Genomic DNA, 26,509 nt, shown 5'->3' on the forward strand with positions numbered 1-26,509 from the left:
TAAAGAATTTATACCTGAAAGAAAATTTTGCTTTAGAAAGAAGACCCAATTTTGATAGGAAATCTTTGAAACTTTAGGCAATTCAAGTTTTCAGTTTTCTCATGTTTAAAGAGAAACCAGATGTGCATTTTACTGTTCATAAATGGCAGCTCTCTAAAGAGAGACAAAGAGAGAGAGGCAGAGACATAGAAAGAGATCTTTGTAAAGTGCAAGGATCTCAATCAACTATAAAGTCTAAAAATTTCAGATGACACACACACAAAATTTGACTCTAAACAATTTTCAAAACCATTTGTGTGATAGTTCGGACCCTGGAATAAAAGCCAAGGAAGCAAGAAATTAAAATTTGGGGAGCAAAGGCTTTATTTTAGGCCAGGCCTGGTGACGCAATCCCTGGGAGCTAATTTGGAGACTGCGTGCCTGACAGCTAAAAGTCAGGGTTTTTAATCTTGTAAAACTGCAAACAGATGCTGGTCATATAATGCAAGGAGGGGGAGGGGGTGTGGTGCACTACAGAACAGAAACATGGCGATTACATTGGGAAGAGCAAGGTTCAGATAAGGGTTGGGCTAACAAGCAAGTCTCCCTCCATACAAGCAAGTTTAGATTGGGCAAACATTTTCTTTCCCTCAGCAGAGAATAGAGAAGTCTAACAGTAATTAACAATCCCTGTTAGCTTATTTTAGCACCACATCTGTTATTTGTAGAGGGAAACAATGGTTAACATATAAATTAGGTAAGATTTTACAATTTTTACAGAGGAGAGCATTTCTTAAAGAACAGCACATTCTATTACAGATAGCCGGATGAGGGGTAGGGGAGGGGGTTGCAGGAAACTGAAACCAAAGGCTTTTACAGCTTTCTCAGGAAATAGAAACTTAACCTAGAAAGATAGGAAGGGAGGGAGGGGCCCGAGCGGTGCATACAGAACAGGAATAAGCTGCAATGGTTAGAACTCGGCTATAACAGTTTGTCTAATATACAATCTGTTTGGCTTCCAACTGTGCAGTAGATCATTATGGTTGTGTTGCTAACAGACTATCTGAACAGGCTGTGCTTTCATTAGTTTATTTTTCATTTATTGCACTTGGCTGAGAAAGACATAAGCATCTGCTACTAGTGGATATACTCAAGAACTCCCTGTAAACATAGAATGCCATGAAAAGAAAACAGTGGAGAGGCAAGACAGCATACAGAGTCACTGAACAGTTTTATCCATGTCCTGAATTACACTTGACTTATGATTAAGTTTTTAAAACTTTTTTAATAGAGGTGCAAAGTTGGACAAATTATACATTACAGAGCCTGTTTTCTCATCTTTTAGATGAGCATGAATTTGATTTCTAATTCATAAAATTGTGCTGGGATTAAATGAGGTAGCATATGTATAATGATCAGCATTATATCTAATATATTTTTAGTGTTTAATCGATGTTGGTTGCTATCAACATTTAGCAGCAGCTATTAACAATGTGAAGAATGTGCTTCTTATACTGGTATTCACATAGCAGTATCCATATGGCTGAGAAATAAGCTGATTGGTCAGGACGAGTCTTTCCTTACTGGTTCCTCAGGCCACCTCTGGATTACGCTGTTCTTTCTGTTTTCCCTTAACCTACTCATTGCAGCTCAGCTGAACATATCTGCAGAGAGAGAATGCACTCAGCTATTTCTGTTAATCCCATGCTGCTATTTTCAGGTCAGGAAAACAGAAATTACACTAGTTATGCTTAGCAAGGATAACTGTATATAAAACTTACTGTCATTAAGAAACTGAAAAAGACAAAAAAAAAAATCTCCTTATTGTGGAATTAGCAACTGTAAGAAGCAGTTGACACCTCTAGGACTGGGAAAACAAAAGAAGAGTTTGGGATTACAAATTCTATTGCAAGACCAGAGAGGTGACCTGTTGTCCCTGTTAATGGACAAGGAAAACAGGAGGATTGCTTGATGCTTGGAGTCCCAGAACTGACTGGGAAACATACATTTTATGTATTTTTAAGACAGTACACAAAGGCTGGGATGAAGCTCAGTGGCATAAGCACATGCCTGGCAAGTGCGAGGTCTTGAGTTTGATTTCTGCTATCAAAAAGAAAAATAAATGACCCTGCACAAAAAGGGCTTTGTAGAGCTAAAATTTTGAATAAGAGATAGAGTGGTATTGATGCAGCTGTACCTGAGTGGAGGTAGCATCAAACCTCTGAGGAGCAGCCACAGGCTACTCCTGTAGATGTCTTGGAGAGTCTATGTGTTACAGAATTACTCAAACTAGATTCTGCTGTTGCCTGTGTGAAGAAATGAGGTTGGCCAATGCTGAGAAGAGCAGAAAGCTGAAAAAAAAAAAATGAAGTAAGTTCTTTATGTTGCCCTAGCAGTACAGTCCCCTTTCTCAAGTCCTTTATTGATTGAGCAGAGAGAACAAGGAGCCAGCTCCCCATCCTGCAAAATGTGGCTTGCAGAACTCCAAGCCCAGCCGTGGATAAGCATGAGCTGAGAAACAATATTTTAATGACTGACTTGCTACCATATCATATTGTTAGTCTTCTGCTAGCTGAGGATTTTGATTTAATTGAAAGTTTTCAACATTTCCATAGTTTTACCATAGAAAACCCCATATCAACAACTTCCATCTTATAATTTCTTGTGTCCATTCATGGTTTCAGGCATTGTGAAGTATTACTAAATAGTATGTTCCACTGATTATTCAAAATTTTTATCTTTCTACATTGTATGAAACATTGTGCAATAATGTATAGATTTCAGTAGTATTTTCTCTAAAAGACTCCAGTATGACTAAGTAGAGAACACTACATGTTATTAAAACAAGGCATAGTTTTAATGCTTCCAAGTGGAAGAATATGTAAACCCAAATTATAATGAATACTCACAGAGAATGCTTTCAGTTTCTGAAATAGTAGAAATTTAAATCCATCCTTTCTTTCAGTAGGACCAGAAAGAGTATTGAAGATTGTAATCTCCAGTGAGGAGTGAATTTTTTAATAAACAAAAGGAACCAAAAGTGATTTATCATATAGAAAACTTACATACATTTTAAGTGATTCAGAAACAGGAACTGTTCAATTGTGGAAACAATTTGACTTTGTATTAATTAATCAAGGAAAACTATTAGTATTACAATTAATGGAAAATCTCTAGTTCCCAGTTTTCTCAGACCATTAATTATATAGAGCACAGTATGTATTTATGAAACTGAAAAACAGAAGAAACAATATCTATTTCATTACACAAATTTAAATTGTTATCTAGTAGAATGGTATCCCTTTTAAACGATTGAGAAAAAGGACTGGAGGTATGTCTCATAGCAGGGTGCATTTGAGAGAAATTTCCAGTATCAAAAAAAAAAAAAAAAAAAGTTGAGTTAGAAATAGTAGTATTGTACAGTTCAAAAAGAAAATGATTTGAAGTCAAAAGATGTAAATTTCAATATAAACCAAAAGAAACTAGGCATAACATAGGAATATGTCTTTCAATAATTAGAGGATGATAATTAGCTGTTGTAGAATAAAAGATTTTTTTTGTTTTCTTGTATTCCTTCCAAAACATTATTATTGTTAAAGTATAGTAATAGAAAATTCTTTAATTTAAAAAGCACTCAAAATTTTACTGATTTTCTGTGTTAATATGCTAGCAGATTGACTTCCAAAAATGTGCTTTTTTTTTTTTTTTTTTTTTTGAGACAGAGTCTCACTACATATTCAAAACTGGCTTTACATGCACAATGTAGCCCAGGCTGGCACTAAACTTTTGATTCTCTTGCCGCAGGCCCCAAATCCTGAGATTACAGGCATGCACCGTAAAATCCCTCTTTTTGAGAATCATGTATGAAATCTAATATCCTTATACTTTCTACTAGTGTTATGTTTTTTACCAAGTAAATTAATATAAAAATTAATATTACTAGTTTTTAGCTTTTGCTAAATAATACAATTATATATCTCAGACACTATTGAATTCAAACAAAAAGATACCTTGTAAATTTATAAAACAGGCTCTTGCTTGAAATTCCCATATTTTTCCTTAGTTTTGTTTCGTAAATTACAGGCTATATTAAAAAAACAACATTTTGGTGTTTGCCTACATTCTGATCAGAGAGGCAAATGAAATTGTTAAAATATTGACTGATTCCTTAGTAAAAAAAGTCATTTCCCATTAAAGCAACTTTCCAAAATATTCAAAGGACAAGGGTTGCTCTCTAGGAATTTTCTCCAAAAGACATAGCACTTATGAGGTATATTACTAAAATATATTTCACCTACTAGAAGTATTATCACAAATACATTAAGTACAGATCTCTTTTCTCAACCTAAGACCAGAGTAGGTTAGCTCAGGAAACTTTGGAATCTGAGGCTGGGGAATGCAATAGATATATTAACAGGGACCTCTGTCTGAGGAATGCAATAAAAATGACAGGGATTTCAGCCCCTTATCAAATGTTACTGAAGTGCTTTCTAATTGAAGTAACGATAAACAAGATGACTTTATTTGGTCTGGATTCCCATTGTAGCATTCTTGATATACTTTAAAGATTTTCTTCATTCAATTTATAAATTAGCTTATTTAATGAACCTGTTAAATTGGATATGCATGGCTTAGGAAAATGGTCCCCAGAGAGCTTATCTTTCATTAGAAGGCACAAGTTCTAGGCTGGGAGAGATGAGTCAACTGCCATATTTTTTTCCCTCAATAGTTTTGGGTATTGTAGCTCATGCAAAATGCCATCATATTTTGCTTCAGTGCCTTAAATAGCTCTGTGAATTCAACTTATAAATAACTAATGTAGACCTTGTTTTGTGATTGAAATGAAGGGCAGTTTTCCTTGACCCTTTTGATTTTCAAGTCCCTGGTGATATGGAAGATATTCATCCTTTCAGCCTTTGCCTGCTGAACACTTTGAAGTAAACTATAATGTGTTGATACCCATGACCTGCTCTTTGCAAAGCTCTTGGGCTCTAATGCACTTTACTTTTCACAGAGGATGCCACCTCTCTTGAACCCTGTCTCATTTTGCTACTTTTCCTTGCCAGACATCTCCCAATTTTCTCCCCAGCAAATTTCTAAATTCATTTTGGACACTTTATATCTCAATTGTAAGAGATATTTCTAGTACTAAAGATCGATGCTTTAAAATTGTTTTAAACATTCCTCCTTCCCAATAGTGCAATAGTTTTAAATATTTTCAAATATTTGAAAATCAGTCTACCTTAACTTGTATGATTTTTCTGTTGTTTTTCAAAAAGAGATTATCACATTTTTCAGATGTGCAAGTAAAAACTTTAATAAAATAACCTTTCAGAGAATTTTAAAATTATTTTCTTTCTCTTCTCAATTTTTCAGTTTTGACTTTCATATTGAATTATTTTATTTGACTGCTTTAAATCAATTATAAGACTTGAATTCATATAATGGTATCAATAAAATATGTAACAATCATAATTATAAGTCAGTAATACTGTTTTCTTTGCAGTGGATGACAATTATACACTTTGTTCACGGTTATAGAGATTTGTGAATACATGAGTAGATGTATACCAAGCTTTTTTTTCTCTGACCTATCACGCTGCTCAAATATGCTGTCATATAAAAATATGTTGTGTATGAGTGTCAGTATAAAGTTTTCGAATTTATGAATTACCTATTTCTATAAATGAATCAACAATCTAATAGTTTCATTCTTTAATGCTTGCAATGAATATCATTTTTCCCACTTTTTAGAAAAAGTAGATTTATTGCTATTCTTTTTGTTTAGAAACATTTCCAAAGCTAACACTACTATCACCTGTTGTTTTAGTTTGAACAAGCTGAGAAATGGTCAGAAAAAAATCAAATGAATGTATCCTGATAAATATTTCCCTCCAAGCTACGGTCAACAAAATGTGTCCTCCTGCTAGTGCCATTTTATTCAAATCTAGTGTGCCTTTTTCTAAGTCAGAGGAGACTTTAATTACTTTAAATGTCTTTAGAGAGGAGGGACATCATATTAATTTGTCTCTTATAGTTATTTTCTTCAAACTAATTTTATTTCCTTCTTGTTTGGTTTTTTGAATGCTTATTTTCCTCCCTCTGTGCTCTGCTTTCTGATCAGAGAATCATTTTCTTTATTGTGTTTCTGGTTCTAGATGATTTCTTTGCCAAGTTATTGTGCTAAAAAATATACGATACATAAGGGGAATTTTTTTTTTTTTTTATTCCAGGAAGGATAAATCTGTTTATCCAGGCAAAGAAATATATTTGGGGACAAAGATCAGCATAACTTCAATAAATTGCAAGTTGATGCTGGAACTAAGCCCCTTGTCCTTTTCTACCTTACAAATGAGTCTATAGTGAGGATCATATCCCAATGCACAAAAAGTGTAGATTATATTTACATCCTGTTTTGTACTGATAATCAATATGCCAAAATAGTTTCTATCCAACAATAGCAAAAGAATATTTACTGTAAATTCTTGCCAGGGCATTTTGTTAATCATTTCACACATTGACCAGAATATTTACCTGTCAAACCAACGCTGCCTTTGTATTTTATGAAGGTTGTTTGATTACCACGGGCGCGTGCCTCCACCTCCCCGTGCGGTCATCCCACTGAAGCGTCCCCGGGTAGCCGTCACGACGACTCGCAGGGGAAAAGGAGTCTTTTCCATGAAAGGGGGATCAAGATCCGTGAGTGGGTCATCTTCATCAGGCTCTAAATGTAAGTAATGTTCTTTCTTTCTATTTAAAGAAAAATAATGATGACCATGTTCTTGCAAATGCCTGTTGTCGATAAATTAACTGGAATCATTAGAGAAACATAAATTAGACACGAAAATATGTTTCCTATCACACTGCAGTGCAGTAGATTGAACATACACACAACCATGACTGAAAAAAATCCCAGAACCGATTTGAAAAGTGTTTTTCACATCAAATCGCCTGTGATATAGTAAAGTTTTAAAAAGGATTTTTTTTTTTTTTTTGTACCAGAGATCAAACTGATGACCGCAAGCTTGCAAAACGGGCACTTATACCTCTGAGCTAAATCCGCAACCCGAGTATGTTGCTTTTAATGAGGAAACAATTTCATTTAAAAAAAGACATGGACAAATGTCTTTTCAGAGAAACTTTGTTTTGAGCTTTGGGATAACAAAGATCGGCAAACTAGATTAGAACTGATTTGGAAAAATTCTTAATTTGTTATTGGAATATTATCCTTAAAAAAGAATAAAATTTCCTGAATTCCTTGAAAGATTGTATTCTAGAACAGTAGAAATACACAATATGCCAATGTATTGCTGACGTGTAAAAGAAAATGATGTAAAGGAATTTGTAGTGCTGTATTTCTATTGTAGGTGACATCTGATCGGAAAACTAAAGGAATCAAGGGAGAAGAAGGGTGATTCTGAAACTGCAGGAAAGAGTTTTCTGATAAGTAGGAATGGTCAGTAACCTTAATCAAGAAACAACAAGAACACAAAAAATCCAGTGGGAGTGTAGCAGAGAAAGGAAGGGGAAATGTGACTAGAGAAAAATAAGAGGGCAAGGTCCAGTATGGCTTGGGAGGCAATGTGGAAATTTCATATGTAATCTGCATTCCTACCCTTTGAAGCAAGAACATTGAATACTTCCACTGCCTTTTGTTTCATGAGCAAAGACAGAAGGTCATGGAGCTAGTAAATGGTAGAGTCAGAGCTAGAAACATGCCTCTTAATTCTCATGTCCCTGGGCTATCTGCGATCAGTAATTTTTTTCCTTAACATGGCCAAGTAATCATTATTTTGTTTTTGCATAAGATGGATAAAAAATATTTAGGAGGCAATAAAGTACTGATGCTTCCAGAAACTAACATTTTCTGTGCTGAGAATTCAATTTAGCTAATACAACCTCAACAGCAAACTAAATATTCATTTCTCTATGTACTTATTTATCTAATCTTTTCTGGAGATAGATAAATATGAATTTCTTTTTCAGTCTCAGTAATAAGAGAAAATTAGTTTCTGCTGCAGTCACTAAATATTGTAATATGCTTTCAGATTATTAAGAGCAGAGAAATTTCTTGAACTTGATTCTAACTGTGGAAAATTGAACACTGAATTGTCTGCTAGGTTTATAGAAAATATTTTTACCATTAGTGATATTAGCTTAATTTCAAATAGAATTATATGAAGCATTGTGCATTCCTTGCTCCATGATCAATTTTAAAACAATGTTTAACAGTGGAAGCATTATCAGTATTTTTGCAGGACACTTTTACCTTGTGAGAGTCCTTCGTTTTGTAGAGCTTTTAATTTCCCTGACCCCTTAAATAACTGGAGAATTCTAGGTGTTTATAAGTATAAACCTCCTATTATATTTTTAAATGTTCCCTAAGTACATGGTAACACCTGTGAGGTTAGAGCCACTGACTAGGAATATACTGTGGCCATTCCTAGCAGCTGTAACCATATGGGACTCAAGCATGCAGTTGCTGTGAAAGATTTGTAGCTGGTTATTTTTAAATAAATACATTAATATCCAAATGGTTAAATTGCTTCACCCTTTTAAATTTTTTTGTTTCTGTTTATATCATTAAGAGAGACTGAGAACTATGAAAACCCCTTTGAGGATCTAATTAAGAATTTCTTTTGGTTCTGTAATAATCAAAATTTCTGAATGCACAGACAAGCAGAATATATTTTGTGCTTTTAAGTACAGAACTGAGTGTGGAGTGTGTTGACTGTGTTATCCAAATCCTCTTTAGACTTGGGTTTTGGGTGGCAGATTTATATGTCGAATTCTGAAATTGAAATTTGCAACGCGAGAGTGATTATATGAAATTATTTTTTCTTTAAATGATGTTTTTGATATGACCATTCCTTGGTTGGTTTTTATATTATTGCTTCTAATAACAAAATAGAAAAAAATAATAGCTAATGCCCTACAGTGTTTATGACAGCTGTTGTTTCAAGTACTTTATATATTAATCCATTTTTTCCTCATAGTTTTCAATGGGTTCTCTGTGACTTACTGGAGAATTATAACTTTCAGCTGCATAGTATCCCATTTACTATTTTTGACCTTGAATTTTACTTTGATAGCTTGATCCTTCCCATAGGGCTCTGTTTTGGTATGCATTTTCTCTACACATTCATTTGTTTTCAGTCTTTTATTTCTGTATTACTTTCCTAGAGATGATATTTAAAAAACTATCCTAAAATGAGTAACTTGATAAAATAGAAATTTAGAGGTTGGCAGTCATTAGCATTGCTTGGCCTGAGAAGGAATTACACTAGCCTAGGCTCCATGGTCACATGATACTCCCTCTTTCATTTTTGCATCTGTGTCTTTTCCTTGAAAGGACGCTAGTTATATCAAATTAGGGCTCAGCCTAGTGACCTGTCTTTATTTTTTTATATATCTGCAAAAATCGATTTTCCAGTAGGTCAGCTTCACACTCACTTGAAGTTAAGCCTAATTTGAGAGAATTTATTCCAAATTAATACGTTGTTACTTTATTCCTGCATATTTACTGGAAACAGTATTTTTTTTTTTTTTTTGGTTTGGTTTGAAGGAACAATTAAAAAGTTTTTCTTTTTTATATTGGAATTTAACTTTTTTGCATGCATGCTTAACTAATATTTTCAACTATATTCCTTGCATCTTTGTTTCATGTGTCACTGATTCTGAGTAAGGCATTTGTATTACCATTTTCTAATATTAGTTTTAGTTCTATGGCATCTATCTATTCTACTTGCTTGTCTCCACTTTCACCTATGAACAAATAAATTGTGCTGTGTTCATTCTTACATTTTTTCTGGAACACCGCAAATTCTTTATGCATCAAACTGTTTTGGTCTCACAGGCAGTGAAGGACTAAAACCCAATGTGATATTTTTGCTGACAGCTCTCTGGGACATCTCTTTGACATGTGAGAAGGCCTGTTTTCTTCCTCAGTTGTAAACTAAGATGTACTATCCACTAAGTGTATTTACCCTCTATAAACCACTCTAGAGTCAATAGAACTCTCAGACTTTAAGGATTACGTATTGCTAGGTACTAGCTATTCTTTTTTTACTCCAGGGAAATCACTGACTTGCTCTGCCTCAAACAACCTAGGGATGGATCAGTAATACACTTTCTCAGTTTCTAGTAGAGGAATACTCTTTTCCAAGTACTATGGCATTACGCCCTCTCTGTGCACCCTACGTAAAAATAGTGTAATCCTGTGTATATGCCTTTAATCAAAGAACACAGGATCATAGTAATAGGTTGATAATCTTATAGTTTCTATGTCAGTGAGAATTTATTTTATTTCATTCTATAATTTAATATAATTATCTTTGAGCAGGGATCACTTAGAAATGAAGTACAGTCAAGTTCCTATCCCTCAAAAATTACTAAGTATTTAAAAAATGTTTTCTTACATTAAAAGAAATAAATAATAAAATCATTTGTATGAAAAGGCAAATTACCAAAGCCAGCCACTTGGGGATATAATTCAAATGAGCTTTACAATTTATCATTGAACTCCATATAAGAATCTGTTCTTAAAAGCCTAGTGGTAAGTCATACATAAAGTAAATTTGGCAGTCTCTGTCTAGTATTATGTGGCAGATGTGACATTCTTGACAAGAGGTTAAATCTGAAAATTGAACTACTAAATATAAACCAGAGATGCGTTGACTGGCACTTTTTACTAGAATCATGATTGCATATTCTCTCTAGGAACATATGAAAAATAATACTACATATACTTATATGCATAAAATATAGATACATATAATTATTCATTTGATAGTAGTTCTATAATCAGCCTAGTTCCCTGGGTAACAGTAATTTTCAAATTCAAGTCACAAATAAAAATTTTGAGTGAAGTGTGAAGTACACTAACATTGGCATAATCTGAATGAGTGCTATATCTTTCTGCTTTACTAAAAGTCATTTCCCATTGTTTAATGATGTAGAAGTTCAAAAGAGAAAATTAATGTTATAACTTAAAAAATTTGTCACTTTGGGGGGCTGGGGATTTAGCTCAGCAGCATAAGCGCCTGCCTTGCAAGCAGGCAGTCGTGAGTTCGATCCCTGGTACCAATAAAAAAAAAATTGTCATTTTTTTTATTTCAAAGTTTTAATACAACTTAATTCTACTAATGAGAAAGCCACAAAAGAAAAATATGTTCATTGCATGGCTGGCAAAGGTGAATACAGATAACCATTTAAAATGGGTTACTCCTTTTTAAAAAATTTTACACTACTACCAGTATTTCAGTCTCTCTTCAAATCAACTGAAACTAAAACCAAAATCAACTTGTCCTGTTCTTCCTCACAGAGTCATAAAATAAGGAAGATGTGATGTTGCAGTGAGCATTTACAAAAGAGGACGAGTATCTGTGAGGTTCAGCTGCAGTATCTTAGAGGAAAAACTTATTTCTTCCAAAATGCCTATAAAAGGTTTCTCTACATAACTAATTTAAATTATAATGTGTAACACGAAAGATTCTAGGAAGTTTGAACTTCTCAATGCACTTTTAATGACAAAATATATAACGGACTGATATAAAAGCCCAGAAGCAGCTAACTAAAAACTAAAGATACCTCAATTCCACTTAAGAAATAGCTTTTGGCAAATTATCCCCACCATTGGGTACTGCACTAAATCATGCCTGCCAAAAGCATGTAATTGAAATATAGGGATAAAGCAGCAATTGAAGAAATATGTTAATAGCTGACAAAGTGTCATTAAACATTCCCATCCATCTATTGTCTTGGATAAGGTATTTGTAAGTGTTTTGCTCTTAAGGTCATAAGGAAAAAAAGATTGTTGACCAAAGAGGCTAGAGAAGGCCTGTTAGGGAATTTTGATTGAATTTAGAAAAGCAAATTAATTTGGAAACATAAAAGCAAAGAGGTTCTCCTTTCCTGGAGATGTCATCTGAGGGAAGAATAGAGGTTTGGTTTTGGGAAGAATAGAGTATACTCTACTGTGGCCTTGGAAAGATAGTGAATTCTTATATATCTCTCCATTTCCTATCTAGAAAATAGACACAATATTTTGTGCATCCAGTAGTTGTAAGAATTAAATTACTAATTAACGTATATAAAGTTCTTGGATACATAGTCATGCAAGATGGGGTTACCTTTGATGTTGTCATTACACCGAAGCACAGCAGCTCAGAAGATAAAATGTGAATATCTACCTGAAATCCAATAGATGACGCTGCCATTTCTTAGCTGTGTTATGGAACTATACTGACTGTGTCATAATGGCCTCATCTCTAAAACTGGAATGATTGTCTTACTACCTTCTCCATGGCATTGTTGGTAAGGATTAAATAAGCTCACACATACAAAGCTCTTAGTATACGGTATTTTGAAACTCTTAATAGCCCACAAACCAGAATGGGAAGAATACTGATAACCATTTTATAATGAATATCTGAAGCAAAGATTTAATGCTAAGAATGTCATGAAAAATCTATGATTAAGCAAAATAAAATGTAAAATTGATAACATAACTGTGATGAAAAATTATGAAGAATATTGAAAACTTTAGACTTCATTCAATGGAAGAGGCTCTCAGCAAAGTTCTAAATAATCAAAGAGATTTTAGGAAATGTATATGATAAATATATTGTTAGTGTGCTAGAACTGCTGTAACAAAATGCCACAGCCAGAATGGCTTACACAACAAAAAGGCATTGTCTCACAGCTCTGAAGGATGCAAATTGGAGATCAGAATTTCAGAAGGGTTCCCAGGGTTGTAAGACAAAGAATCTGTGTCTGTCTTTTATCTTTTTATAGATGGCCATCTCTCTCTGTCTTCTCGTCATTTTCCTTTGCGTATATTTTGTCCACATTTCTTCTCCTTATTGCAACACCAACTTAATTACCTCTTACAAGCTCCTATATCTCAATATAATCACATTCTAAAGTACTGAGATTTAGAACCTCAATGTGAATTTTCAAGGTGGACATCATAAAATACGTAACTGGAAGTTATATACAGTACATATGTGTCCTTCAGCTCCATTTTAAAAGCTAATTTCTTGGGTATGATTTAACTGAATAATGAATTGAAGAAGGATGCAGTAGATCATTTGGTTCATACTGGTAAATACAGTACATATTGATGAGTCTCTCTGAGCACTGACTGGTTAGTACATTGTATAAAACATAATAAACTCCTTATGATTACCTAGACAGAACAAAGTGCAGTTAAAACAATTACATGTAAATGTGTGTATAGAGTTTTCTTCATTAAATCTAATGTGGTTCAATAATATAAACAAATTTGGTTTGGAATCATTCAATCAATATGTTTTGCAAAAACTAATATTTTGTCTCACTTTTACTGTAGTATTTACACTTGTTTTTGCTGACAATTCACAAAGCATCGAATCTTTGCAATGTGGAATGACAACAGCATGTGATTATAAGTGCTATTGATAAAACTTAATAATATTGCTTACCTCTGCCTCTTCTTCTGCTTATTTGCTATATCAAGTCTTAATAAAAAGAGTCACCCATTCTCATAACTTCTTAACTGGCTTTTTTGACTTTATCGTCCTCTTTAATCTGATTAATGCTATGTCGAGCTGCCAGACTATTCCAAACCAAGTGCTTTGTCAATTTCTCACTCAAAATTCAAAATTTCTGCTGGTCACAAATAAAAATACAAGTTCTTCTGTGTACTTCTCAAGAAGTATCTGACCTAGTACTTCAATTCCTAATCCCACTCCACACTATTCAAATAACTCAGTTAAATGCATAGTTTAAGGTATTAAAATTTCTGTTCATATTCCTCTACCTGAAATCCTTTCCTTTGTCTTAAGTGATACTTTGTCATCTGATTTATCCTGTGTAACAAAATCAAAATCATTAATAATTTTCTCAGCATGGCATTGTAGCATACACCTCTAATCCCAGAACTGTGGGAGGTTGAGCTAAAAGGTTCACAGGTTCAAGCACAGTTTGGAAAATTAGCAATTTTCCCAGATACTGTGTCAAAGCATATAAATAAATAAAACTAAAAATATATTTCAGTGTGAAGGTCCTGGGCTTTACACCAGTATGGAAAAAATTTCCGTGTTTCAGGATACAACGCTAGTAGTATTATCCTGGTATCACCAAATTCACACTCCTCTGTACTGTAAAGGCAACAGTGTCTTCCATCCCTAAGCCAGTTATGCATCTTCATTATACAGACCTTAAGCTCTTCTATTTCACGTTGCAGTTATTTTTATGCACATCTGATCTCTTAGCTTGTGTGTGTGTGTGTGTGTGTGTGTGTGTGTGTGTGTGTGTGTATTTCTGGGAATTGAACCCAGTGGCTCAGAAGCTCAGTGGCCCTCTACCACTGAGCTATATTCCCACTCTTTTTATTTTTCTTTTGAGATCCGTGATGACCTCAATCTTTCTGTCCTCATATCTCAGCCCCCTGAGTAGTTGGGTTATAAGCATGCCTGATGTGCTCAGCTTCCCTTCATAAGTCACTTAATATATTCAAAGTAATTATGCTTTAAACAGAGCATACCCTTTAACATTTGCAGAATGTGTTATCACTATTTAATTTTGCATTTTACTTTTTGTTTTTCATACATTTTGTAGTTAGATATGACCTTATCTTCGGAAACGTTACAGCTTACAGCAAAATAAATACAGAATATGTTGAGTCATTCTGTGACACAAGGGGACAAATTCTGGCCCACGCTCTAAGATTTAAAAGAAATTAGGGTTTCATGTGTGTTTGCAAGTTATGTAATAAAATTTTCAACTACCTTTACTTAACCTTTTTGGCTTATCAAAACGCAAAGTCTTTTTTAGTCATAGCTCAAAGACTCGATTTTATAAGGCTATTTTCACAATCAGTTATCATATTCCATCAAAAACAACTTGATTTTTTTTCCTACCCATCTAGTTGGCAAAACTTTCATTAATCAGGACATACACATGGCAGGTGCTAATTTTCCATAAATGAAGCAAATATGACCCCTGAGTAGCCAATGTTCCATGGACAAATTAGATATGATTCTTTAGGAAGAATCTTTAAAATCTTTAAAATCTGAAGAGAAGAACAAAAAATAGAAGATCACTTCAATATCAAGTGATATATTTTCACTTATAACTTCACTATTTGATGTTTTGCTTCTGTGTATCATAATAAATATATTACACATTTTTTCTGCATTGAACTCCATGGGGCCCGGAAGGCAGCACACTATGAGCAATGAGAAGCTCATGGCTCAGAGGTGGGAAGTGAGCTACACACAAAAAAACAGGGAGCCTTCTCTAAACTCGATTTGTTACCTTTTTGCTAAGCAATCTTAAACACATTATTTATCTAATGTGCAGTCTTCACCCATGAAGCAACTTTAATAATATATGTTTTATATAATCACCATAATAATTAAGTGAAGTTATAAATATGCAACTCCTAGGAAATGTTAGATGAATGTATGCACAGAGTAGGCAAATAATTAATAGTTTTTAAATAAATTATGCTCATTCTGTATTACATTTTTTCATCCAATACAGATAGATTGAGTATGGAGAGATAGAGATATAGATGTCCTGAATACTATATGCAAATACGTAATTACTCAAGGAAATTACATTAGAAGATAAATAGTCAATGTTCTAGTTTATTTTTAAAAATCCTTTAAAGTTTGGCATTCAAAACTGTTTTCAAGACTGGAAAATTATCTTCTGCATATTAAATTTCTTTGAAATGTGTGAATAAGAGGAAAAGGCCAGACAGATGCCAAAGAAGAAGAATCAAAATGATAAAGATTTCCATAAATCTATATTATATAAATCAGTAGTTCTTATTTTATTCTGAATGTGACATAATTAAATATTATAATTCCTTCACTTATAATAAAGTTAAGCCCCATAACTGACAATTACATAGTTATATCAACTGGGGTTCCAAGGAATAATAAACATGTATACATTGTCTGACCCTAAGATAGTCATGTAAATCATCTTTACTGATGAAGCATTGTATATAAAAGTGATTAATAAACTGACCTCCGTGCAAAATTATTTTATTTTAAAAATATATTAAAAGAATAAAATAAAGAATAACAAATATAATTTTAAATTCATATGTTTACAAACATTTGTAAATTTTCTAAAGAATTGATATAAAGCATAATTTTGGTGAGAGAAAATACATAATTATCTAGATCATTGTTTTAGTCCATTTTCTGTTACTACAATTTATCATAGACTCTGTAATTTATATATAATAAAGATTTGTTCAGTTCATGACTCTGGAAGCTAGAAAGTACTGAATGTGGCTCTGGCATCTTCTCAGTATCTAGCAAAGGCCTTCCTGCAGGCTAGAAATAAAGAAAGGACATCTCAAGGGAAGACAGAAAGCTTGATAAGTTGGTCTTTTTCCCTCTGACTTTAAACTTCACAACAACAAGAGTTTCTAAGGTTAAGATTTTGGCTTAAGCGGATCATTATGTGATGCTTGCACAGTTTGGTATAGGGTGTGCAACAGTACATATGTCTATTATATAGCAGTGACACACCCTTTCCAAGTCTTGTCACACGAAACTGTCTCATGATATTGCACAATGTTCCCCTCAGGGCAAAATCACCATCTGTTAAGATCCACTGATCTAGGTAATTTGTTGGAGATTTTCCATTTGTCCCTGAATAGATTTGACTCAAATTTGATATAAAACCAAAATCATAGATGTGACCAATTTTAGGTAGGTTGATGGCCTATATAAAATTCCAACAGGCCAATTTCCTGTTTAGAATATATCTCAGGTTGCATCAAAAGGCACACTCATCATGTTGACCATAACAGAATGTAATAACATTTATCACTAAATCAATGAAATCTTTAGAGAGAAGGTCTGAAATGACTTATCCTTTTTTGACAAAACTATTACAGAGATACTTTTTAATGCAACTATTCCTACTTGCCCTAGTGCCATTTCTTGCCTAAGCTAATTTATTTCTTATTATAATTTTTTACTAATCACTGTGCTGATCTTGTTTAATAATTTTAAATTCAAACCCTATAGTCAGTCATAAAAGAGTATGTTATATTCAATAGACCAAAATACTTTTATTAGGATGGTATGTTTGCCTTTGTCTATAACTAATTGAAAAGTTGTTGAAGAGTTGAATTTTATAAGGAATAATTGAAAGTTGTAGTGAAGAGTTACAGTTTTAATAAGGCTAATTATGGTAAAAAAAATACATTGCCAAAAATGATGGGACAAATCTGAAGCAAATGGAAACATTTTGATTGCTCTTAGGGAAATTAATGACAATACGTCTTCTACCATAATTTTTAAAAATTTAAACATTCACCCTATTTTATGATAACTCCTCATTCTCCTCATTAGTCAAGTATTTATTATAACTTCTGTCAAATAAAAATATTAACTGTGGATTCAGCTCAGCAGCATAAGTGCCTGCCTGGCAAGTGCAAGGTTGTAAGTTCAATCATGTGCATATATATATATATATATATATATATATATATATATAAAATCCTCATCTACTTTATTTACTTTATTCCAACTCTGTGCAACTACTTCTGGCTCTTCGGACTCTTTTCTAAAGTAAAAATGATCACAAAAGGTAAAAGTTTTGAATTAATTTGAGACATTGAAGCAGCCACACAATGAAGACATGAAAGAGTACTTATATAACTGCTTCTGGACATGACAAGGATGATGGGATAAATGTTCAAAAAGAGGGAGAGTATTTTGAAGGGAATAATTGTCAATTTTTCTACAAAAATATTTAAACTTAAACATTTGTGTGTTTGTTGACCACATTTAGTATTTAGAGAAATGAAGTAGAAGTCATTACTTCTTTGATGATACTACATCGATGTCCTATAAAATACTTGTAATGTATATGTACACTTCTGCTAAGAAAGACTTACCTTGTATATTAACATACAAGGCTGTTTCTAGTGGGAAATACCGTAACTTATGCTTCCACCTCTGACTTTTCCCATAAGCTTCATACTTATAAGACCAATTGCTTAATTTTTACTTGATTTGAATATTAATAGGCATCTCAAAATTAACAAATCTTTTGATTTTCTCCTTACAACCTGAACTTGTAGCAGACTTTCCTTCATATTTCAGCAGATAGCAATTTTGTCTTTCCAGTCATGTCCCCTAAATTTCTAAACTATGTGCAGAACCTATCTATTCAGCAGAACTCGGAGTATCAGAAAGAAATCTGAGGGAATGAATTATCAGTTTGCGGAAGATCATGGAGGGTTGAGGATGACCTCAGAGTATAGGCAATTTGGCACTGAATAGTTGGATTAAGTGACATTTTCCAATTGGAAGAAATGAGATTGCAGGTCAGACAAATAAGGTATGGACATCTGAAATCATATGACACACTAAAGGGGTGAGAAATAGTTGTCAATGACTCTTCAAATAACTGGGAAGATCACCACAAGACTGTACAAAGAAAGATAGTTTGGAGCTGACTGAAGAATAAAGCAATTTTCTAACATTCATAATTTTTATATTGCAAAATTGTGCTCCTCAGTAATTAAATTTAATTTTACCCAGCTGCTAATATTGACTATGTCATGGTTTTTACTGTAACAATTGTGCAACAAGTTCACTAAGTTTATCCAGGATAATCTTAGAAAAATATTCATGATTCACAATAATGTTTTATAAAAACAAAGGCATTGTAGTCTACAAAACATATTCTTAAAGTTGAGGTTTATAAATTTTGGAAAAATCCTAGTCGATCTGAGAAGAATGCAGAAAGGTAACTGACAGAGTCAGGTTTGTGTTTCTGGATAAAGATAGAGTTTCATGACATTATTAGTTTTGAATCTTCTGTTTTTTATATCTGTCTCCTGTTAGTCAACTTGAAAAGAATATCTTGTGAATTTAGTGCCTAGAACATAAACAGAATGTCAATAAAGTGTGTGGTGGTTGAAACTGGTGTGAGGTGACCATGCCTACATTTATGTATACCTGGTATCAGATTTTCTGATAGTTCTTAACTGCTTACTGTGTTTGAGACACTTTTATTAATAACTCTGTAAGATACATAATTAGATCCACTCTGCCTATACAAAGTAGATTGATTCTACCCTGGTACCGATAAAAAAAAAGTATATTGGTTCTAGAGTTTTGTGGTGGAGTAAGTTCATTAATAGGTGCTATTTTAGACAACTGATCAAAATTCCTTTAAAGATGTAATATTGCCAGAAATCTGAAAAAAGTATTAGTCATGAATCTGAGAAGACAACTATTTTCATTAGATAGGAATCTGATCTTAAACTTGCTAATGTCACTTAATAAAAGGAGTACCAACTTTAAATCCGGGGCCACATAGTACACACCAGGAACTTCACTATTCCAAAAGAAGAGAAGGTCTTATTAAAACACATAGAAAATATAACAAAGTGTGACTGCTGAAATTCTTGAATTCCTAATCAGGAAGTCTTTATTCAAATAATTTGCAATTTAATATGTAAATTAGTCAGCAAATAGTGTATGCCAAGCAGTAAATGTGAGATGTTATTAAACAGACTACAGGAGAAAGAGGCACCTTCAGTGACTTAGTTGAAGAGACATTTGTAATAGAGTCTAGTCTTAAACTAAGCCTAAAATGGTGGGTAGATTTTGATAGACACATTTAGAGAGAGGAGGAATTTTTCTTAGAGTGAGCATGTTCACATAATATTATAAATAACACAAGATATATAAATTAAAACAGTAGTAGTATGTGTGTTTTTATTCAATAAGATTATTTTAAAAAATAAATAATGGTAACTTCTGCTTCTGCTGTCTCCTGAGACTGATGATGTTCTGAGAATGGCACTAAGTGTTTATGTTCATTATTTGATAAATTCTTATGAGTCTCTAGGGTAGAGGGTGGAAGTTACAGACATACAAAAACTTGGCTGAACCTCCCTAGTGATTAGAAATGACCTCTCTAGGGAATATAGATATCAACTTGAGCTTCTCTGGTTCCATATACCACAGGACTAAGCACTGATCTGTTTTGTTCAAATGAAGGGCTTGCTTTGAGAAAAAAATAGAATATCCAGCTTCATGAAACTATACTTTGAACAGAAAATAAGTATCATTTAAAGGGTTTGGTTTGTGTAATAGAAGATGGGGGGATATGTTGGAAATCTTCAGTGGTAGTAGGCTTATGGTTTATATATACTTCTTTGAGACCCCATATGCAAGAGACCAGACAGATTGAAAGAACATGGAAGTAGGGAAAGGGAAAGAAGGAAGGGAAAAAGAAACAAAGAAAACAGAAGGAAAAAAGGAAACAAAGCCTTTGTGAACAAGGAGGGGAAACGGGGAAGTAAGGAAAGGAGGGGAATGGAAAAATGGAAAAGTCAAGATACATCATGTACAGGTACCAGTTCCCTATGAGGAATGTGATCATTATGTATATTTAAAATGTACCAATAGAAGAATTTTTTCAAAAAGTACCATGGGAATAGAGATTCACTGGACCTCAGGGTGTCTTTAATTGTGAACATCTCTGCTTTTGGAAAGCTTTCAGAAAGCAAACCTGCAAAGACATGTAAAATCTAAATTGAGAAATATGTAGTTGTAAAATACACAACTATTTTGAATAAAAACAGTTATCAAAGACTTAATTGTAATCTCTGTACAGTGGGATACATTGTTACCAGGAGAGGGAGTAATTAGAAAATAAAAGCAGAGAAGAGTTAGAAAGGGTAGGAACCATCTAACAATCCAGTGTAATAGCACAAATCAGTCCCCATCTATAGATGGTGAGTGGCTAAATACAGACAGAAAAAACATGCAGCCAACTGGACCTGGTTAAGGTCAGATCTTCTTCCAAGGACATGGCTGAGATATTAAAATGCCATAAGCACACTTCCACAATTGGTGGAAAACCCTCAAATCTTTTTTATATAGCTGCTAATGAACCTTGATGTATATTTGTTATTTTCCATCCTAAGAGAGGAGTCACATAATATGTTTAGAGCTACGAATTCATTTCTGCCTTTCCTGATATGGGCTAGGAAAGAACTAACAACCTCTCCAGATGTTTGTTGTGTCTAATCTGAATGATATTAACTAATTAAACTCAGGTTTATGATAATCTAACTCTTTAATTTTTAAAAAGTAGTTCTAAAGTGTTAGGCATGAGTCTAAACCTTGCGTACAAGTTCCTATTAGGTGAGTTCAGATTTCCACTTCTTTTCTAATACAGTTCATATAAGGCTGGGTATTGAGTTATGTTTTCTAACATATCAAAGTTAAAAAATTAAAATTAGTCAACTGTATTCCTATGCTGAATTGTGTTCCCACACCCTTAAAAATATATCCTATTATTTTTCAGACACAGTTTTGTTTTCCTGCATAGAAATCTGTTACAAGATGAAAGATTTTCTATAAACTTGATGGGTTTAAGTAAAACTGCATGATGTGCTTCATTCAAAGGAAATGGGTATCATTTTTCAAAGCAGAATCAATTTGTGATTGTGGCAGATGATATTTTTCAAATTTAGCTACAATTCAACACTGTTACTTTGATGTCTTTGAAATAATTGACATAATGTTTCTCTCTTTTACTTGTTTGATATTTCACAAGAGTACTCCAAAGGCTCCTTTTTTTTTTGCATTGTTTATTTTGTGAATGATTTTTCATTGTAAGTAAACTCTACTTTTAAAAATATTTAATTGTACAATGAAAAGTTTTCTCATTTTTCTATCAGAAAAATTATTCATTTGTAATTGTATAAAATTTTTATACTGTAATTGTTATTTCATGTATCTTGACCAGCAGATATCTTTATTTTAAGGAAACACCAATTCTTTATTATTTTTCATAACTTCCCAAAGAGTGAATAATTATATTTCTGCAGAAATTTCAATGAGATGTCCAAGCTTAAATCATTACAATATTGAAGGAAAATCACCAAAAAGAGAAATAGAATGTAATTAAACTATGTGCCTTAGATCTGTGTGCAGCTCTTCATTGAGTGGATACCGAAAATCCCACTGAAAGACATCTTAGAGGCAGATGTAGCGGCTCTATAGTGTAGTTTAATGGCTGGCATCTCTGTTTTTGACTTAAAATTGCTAATAGTTCTTAGGAAAGCAAAATAAGGACAATGCAATGAATCTTACATAAAATAACTATTATTATTATTTAATAAAAGTATTTACCCTTTAAATGTGGAATTTTCCTTTACTCTCTTTCATTATAAAATCATAAAACTATTATTATAGCTGGTAGAGGGACATTTGTTGTTTTTAGCAACTATACTTGAATAAATAAAAAGGTATCAACCTTATTAGTCTCCATTTTCTTTCTTTGAAACTGAACACTAAAAATTAAGAATGGTAACCACTGCTGCAGAAAACATGAATGAGAACGTCAATGGTAATCTTTTTTGTTAAAGTTCAGAGCTTACAGAGAAACATGCACTAACCTTTGTCTTGTTTTTTTAGAAACAGAAGAAATAACAAGTTAGAGTTAAAAGGAATTTTCCAGCATCTAAGACATTTTCTTTAGAGGATAAATGTTAGATCCTTGTCTCGATCACCAAAAAAAGCTGAATTAAAAATATTAATGATTGCTGAAATATATTATTGCAGCAGAGGTCTTCAAGTTAATTCAAGAAATTCTGGGGAATATCTAAGATGAGATCAGTACACAAGTCATGCTTTAATTATTTATTAATCTGAATCTATCTTTGGTACTATATTTATTCTACTGTTTGCAAAAACTGAATTTTGTATCATTTAGTTGTTTTGTAAAATATTTCCAGGTCCAGTTAACCCCAGGTAAGCTTAGCCATCAGGTAAGCAATTTAATATAGAATTATCATTGAACTGATAATCTATAATTGGCAAAGTCACCCACTATTCCAAGATCACTACACGTGATGAGAAACTGATAAAACTGGAAAGTATCCTGTGAAATTTAACACAGTCTTAAGAAAATATGGGGTGTCTTGATTTATGGTACATTTGATCTGTTTTCTTTTCCTTTTTCCCTTCCAGTGAAATCAGATGAATTACAAACAATCAAGAAAGAATTAACTCAGATTAAAACTAAAATTGACTCCTTGCTAGGACGCCTGGAGAAGATTGAAAAGCAGCAGAAAGCGGAGGCAGGTAAGTGAAAAGAATCTGTGGACAAAGACAGGTTAGAATTAAACCAGTGAAGCATCATCAGTCACAGAGGCTGCAGGCCCAGGAGACAAGCAGTATTCTAAGAGTTTAATACAGACACACAAATAAAGCCTGTGAGCCACAGAATACAACTATGGAATGTGATTCTATTATTTTTAGAGAGAATGAACCAAGCTTTTTAAGATTTGTACCAAAAAAGGAAAAGTATTTCCTCATATTCCAGGAAAAGTATTTCCTGGTTTAGAAATACTTGGATCGTAATTGAAAGTTTATGTTTCGGTATGAAGTAACCTTGAAGTCAATTAATGGGATAATGGTATCAAGTGAAAATGATCGTCATATTTCATCAAATTAACTTCAGCAAAATTTGAACAAGTTTCAAAACCTTTATTACAAAGCTCAACTCCTGCCATTGCTGCCACCCTTCAAAGCACATGGGTATCCAACATTAGGAACCTCAACAACAGCATTCCCCTGACCACAAAAGTCCAAGATGTTTGACTATGTCCTTTACAACTTAATGAATGGCTTTTGTCCTTTGAATTATCCACTCTGACCCTAGCTGCATCCTACCACAATTCTTTTTTTAATGAAAAAAAGAACAGAAATGACAATACAGAATTTAAAAACAAAATAATAGATTAACAATGGCTAATATATTATATACTGTTATCTTCAAAGTGGTTGCTGAGACACTGTTTTCATGTAGCTACACGTTTTTCAAGGCACAAAATGGGAGCACTGGTATGAACTCAAAGCTAGTCCGCAGTTTGAAATTTGTGTTCTGCAAGAAAACTAGATACTCCACAGACTTCCTGAGGATGAGGTGGAGATGAAGAGGAGACACAGTTTGCAAACTAACTCTTGCCTCCTTCAAACCCAGCCTTTCCTCCAACCAGCATAGTTCACTTGAAAATATCTTATATATTTCGAGATTCACATAAGATGTAATTTGCTAAAAGAATTTCATTTCTTGAAAAACAAATAAATGAACAAAGCAACTTTAAAAGCCACTAATAAATTCAACCTTCCTGTTTTACATAAGAAAAAACAAAGGCTTAAGGAGGTAAATTAATTGACCTATAAGCAATACCTAATTATTGAGTGTCCTGGCACTCAAACCCCTTTCAGCTGGTTCAGTGGCCTTTCTAGTTCATAGACTCTGTGTCAGGTTTTCTCTCTGGCATCTTCCCAGCATTTCACTGCAGTAAGGTGCAGTAAGAGTGCAGTAACACCCAGCTGATGGTAAAAGGTTGGAACCAAGGCACCTTGCTCTATAACCTACAGCATCTGCTGATTTATTGATCTTATATCTGAGGTGAAGACCAGATCTCACCTCTAGGAAGATTCACCAAGAACCTCAAGAATGAAAGGGCGACTTATAGAAAGTGATAGAATTGGGGCTGGAGAGTTAGCTCAGCGGCATAAGCACCTGCCTTGCAAGAAGGCAGTCATGAGTTCGATCCCCAGTACTGATAAAAAGGAAAAAGACCAAAAAAAAAAAAGTGTTAGAATAACACAATGTTTGAGAAATAAAATTTGGTTCAAATTCTCAATCATTATGTGTGTAACTTTAGTTTTCTCATTTACTAAATGAGAAATCCTAATGATTAGCTTACATTGTTGAAAATAAATAAATTAGCATATGTAAGTGGTATATCACAGTCATGGAGAAATGATAGATTAACCTGGACTGTTTCTATTAAATTTTCTATAACAAATGTATTTTATACTAAGAAAAGATATGTTGTCCACACTTCTTAGTAATTTACATTTTTAGAAAGTTTTTGTATGCTGTCTATGCCCTAATCTAAAATGTTGCTATAACTGAAATATCTTGTGATGTTGCCTAAATCAATATTTCTCTTTGAGGAACTTCTGTGAAATTCATTATTATGTAAAACAACCTTTACAGCAAAAGACTTTGATAACCAATTTGCACTTCAGTTTAAAGGATTATGGAGAACTCATTTAAATATAAATCACCTCAAAGAGAAAAATGTGATCCTTATTCCAATATATTATACCTTCCAGTTTCCTGCAATGAATAATACCTTTTGCAAATCTTCTTGGAAGATCATCTATAAATGTAACACTAAAACTCAGGCCCTGATTTTCTTTTTATGAAAACTGTCATCTTAGTATTGTATGTTTCAGCTTTCTCAGTCCCGAGACAGTGACTGTTGAGATGACAGTCCTTTGATGCTCATGGTTTTCCTATTCCAACAAGCTATAAGGAAAATGAAAGCATGTAATATTCTCTTAGTGATATTGATATTTATATTCTTTTGATAATTTGCTCCTGAATAATATCTATATTTACAGAGATAAATTAATCATCTTCTATATCTCTACATATTTGCTTTATGGGAAGAAATCAAGGTTGTATGGAAATAGTTAACATTACTTTTTAGAAACTAGAGTGAAATGCATTAAAATTCACTTAAAATAAAGCCTCTTTATTAAATTTAAGGGGGTACTCATTTTGATGCTTAATTACTAATTACTGGTTTAAGTAATTAGTATTTAATAGCTAGCATTTGCTTCTCATTATTGCTTTTTTACTCACCTCTCATTCCTGTTTTACTATTAGCCATTTGATAATAGAAGTTTCCAACATAAAATAATCAGACAAGAGAGAAGGGATTAGAAACAAAATGCCAAAGAACATGGAGCATGTCCTGAATTCAAGTCCCATGATATTATTGTTTTTTTCTTTGAAGTAAATTCCAGAGATCCCAAAGATGATCACAATGTGCTATAATTACATTGTTTTGAATTCTCTATATCTTTAATTGCTTCTTTAAAATATTTGTGTATTGTCCTGTGGTTTCATTTGAGATTTTAATCTTCATAAAATCAAGATCAGATCTTTACTTCTGTACAACTTCTGATATTATGTACCAGTTATGTAGCAAGTCTTTAAACCTTCCAATGTAAGTGACCAGAGTGATTATAGCTTCAAATATATATTTTGTCATTTAAAATTATGGTTGATAGTATTCTACCATACATATATTGTGTTTTATTGAAAACAACACAATTTGTTTGGATATATAAGGACTATATATACTATAACATAGTATATAGTATATACTAATATACTATAACAAATAGCACTTGACATCATTTTAGCCTACAATTGTAGGCCTCATTTCCTAAGTGATTCTTTTTTTACAAAGCCACATATAAATTGCCACATACACATAGCACAATTTATAGACTTTATTTATGGTCTTAAATGACTAGAAAGGGTGAAAGGCATGAGAAAATAAAATAAAAACTGAGTATCATAATGTGCTCTATAGGTAACTATGTGATTTTAAATGACATTTGAAGTACAGACTCTAGAGGAGTAAGAGTTAATTAATTAATTAGTT

General features: G+C 33.0%; 1 protein-coding gene across 7 annotated transcripts in view; it reads left to right on the forward strand.

Annotated features, from left to right (window-relative positions):
* The window catches only part of Ralyl (RALY RNA binding protein like), a 725,971-nt gene that overhangs the window by 650,407 nt on the left and 49,055 nt on the right, over positions 1-26,509 (forward strand). For all 7 annotated transcript variants that reach the window (XM_063257506.1, XM_063257505.1, XM_063257504.1 and 4 more), the window contains 2 exons: positions 6,549-6,709; positions 22,998-23,111. In XM_063257506.1, the coding sequence (XP_063113576.1) occupies positions 6,549-6,709; positions 22,998-23,111 (275 nt within the window). The remainder of the gene's footprint in view (positions 1-6,548; positions 6,710-22,997; positions 23,112-26,509) is intronic.

Source organism: Cavia porcellus, unplaced genomic scaffold (assembly GCF_034190915.1).
Source record: "Cavia porcellus strain 051 isolate PalLab524CR breed Dunkin Hartley unplaced genomic scaffold, mCavPor4.1 scaffold_10, whole genome shotgun sequence".
NCBI lineage: Eukaryota > Metazoa > Chordata > Mammalia > Rodentia > Caviidae > Cavia > Cavia porcellus.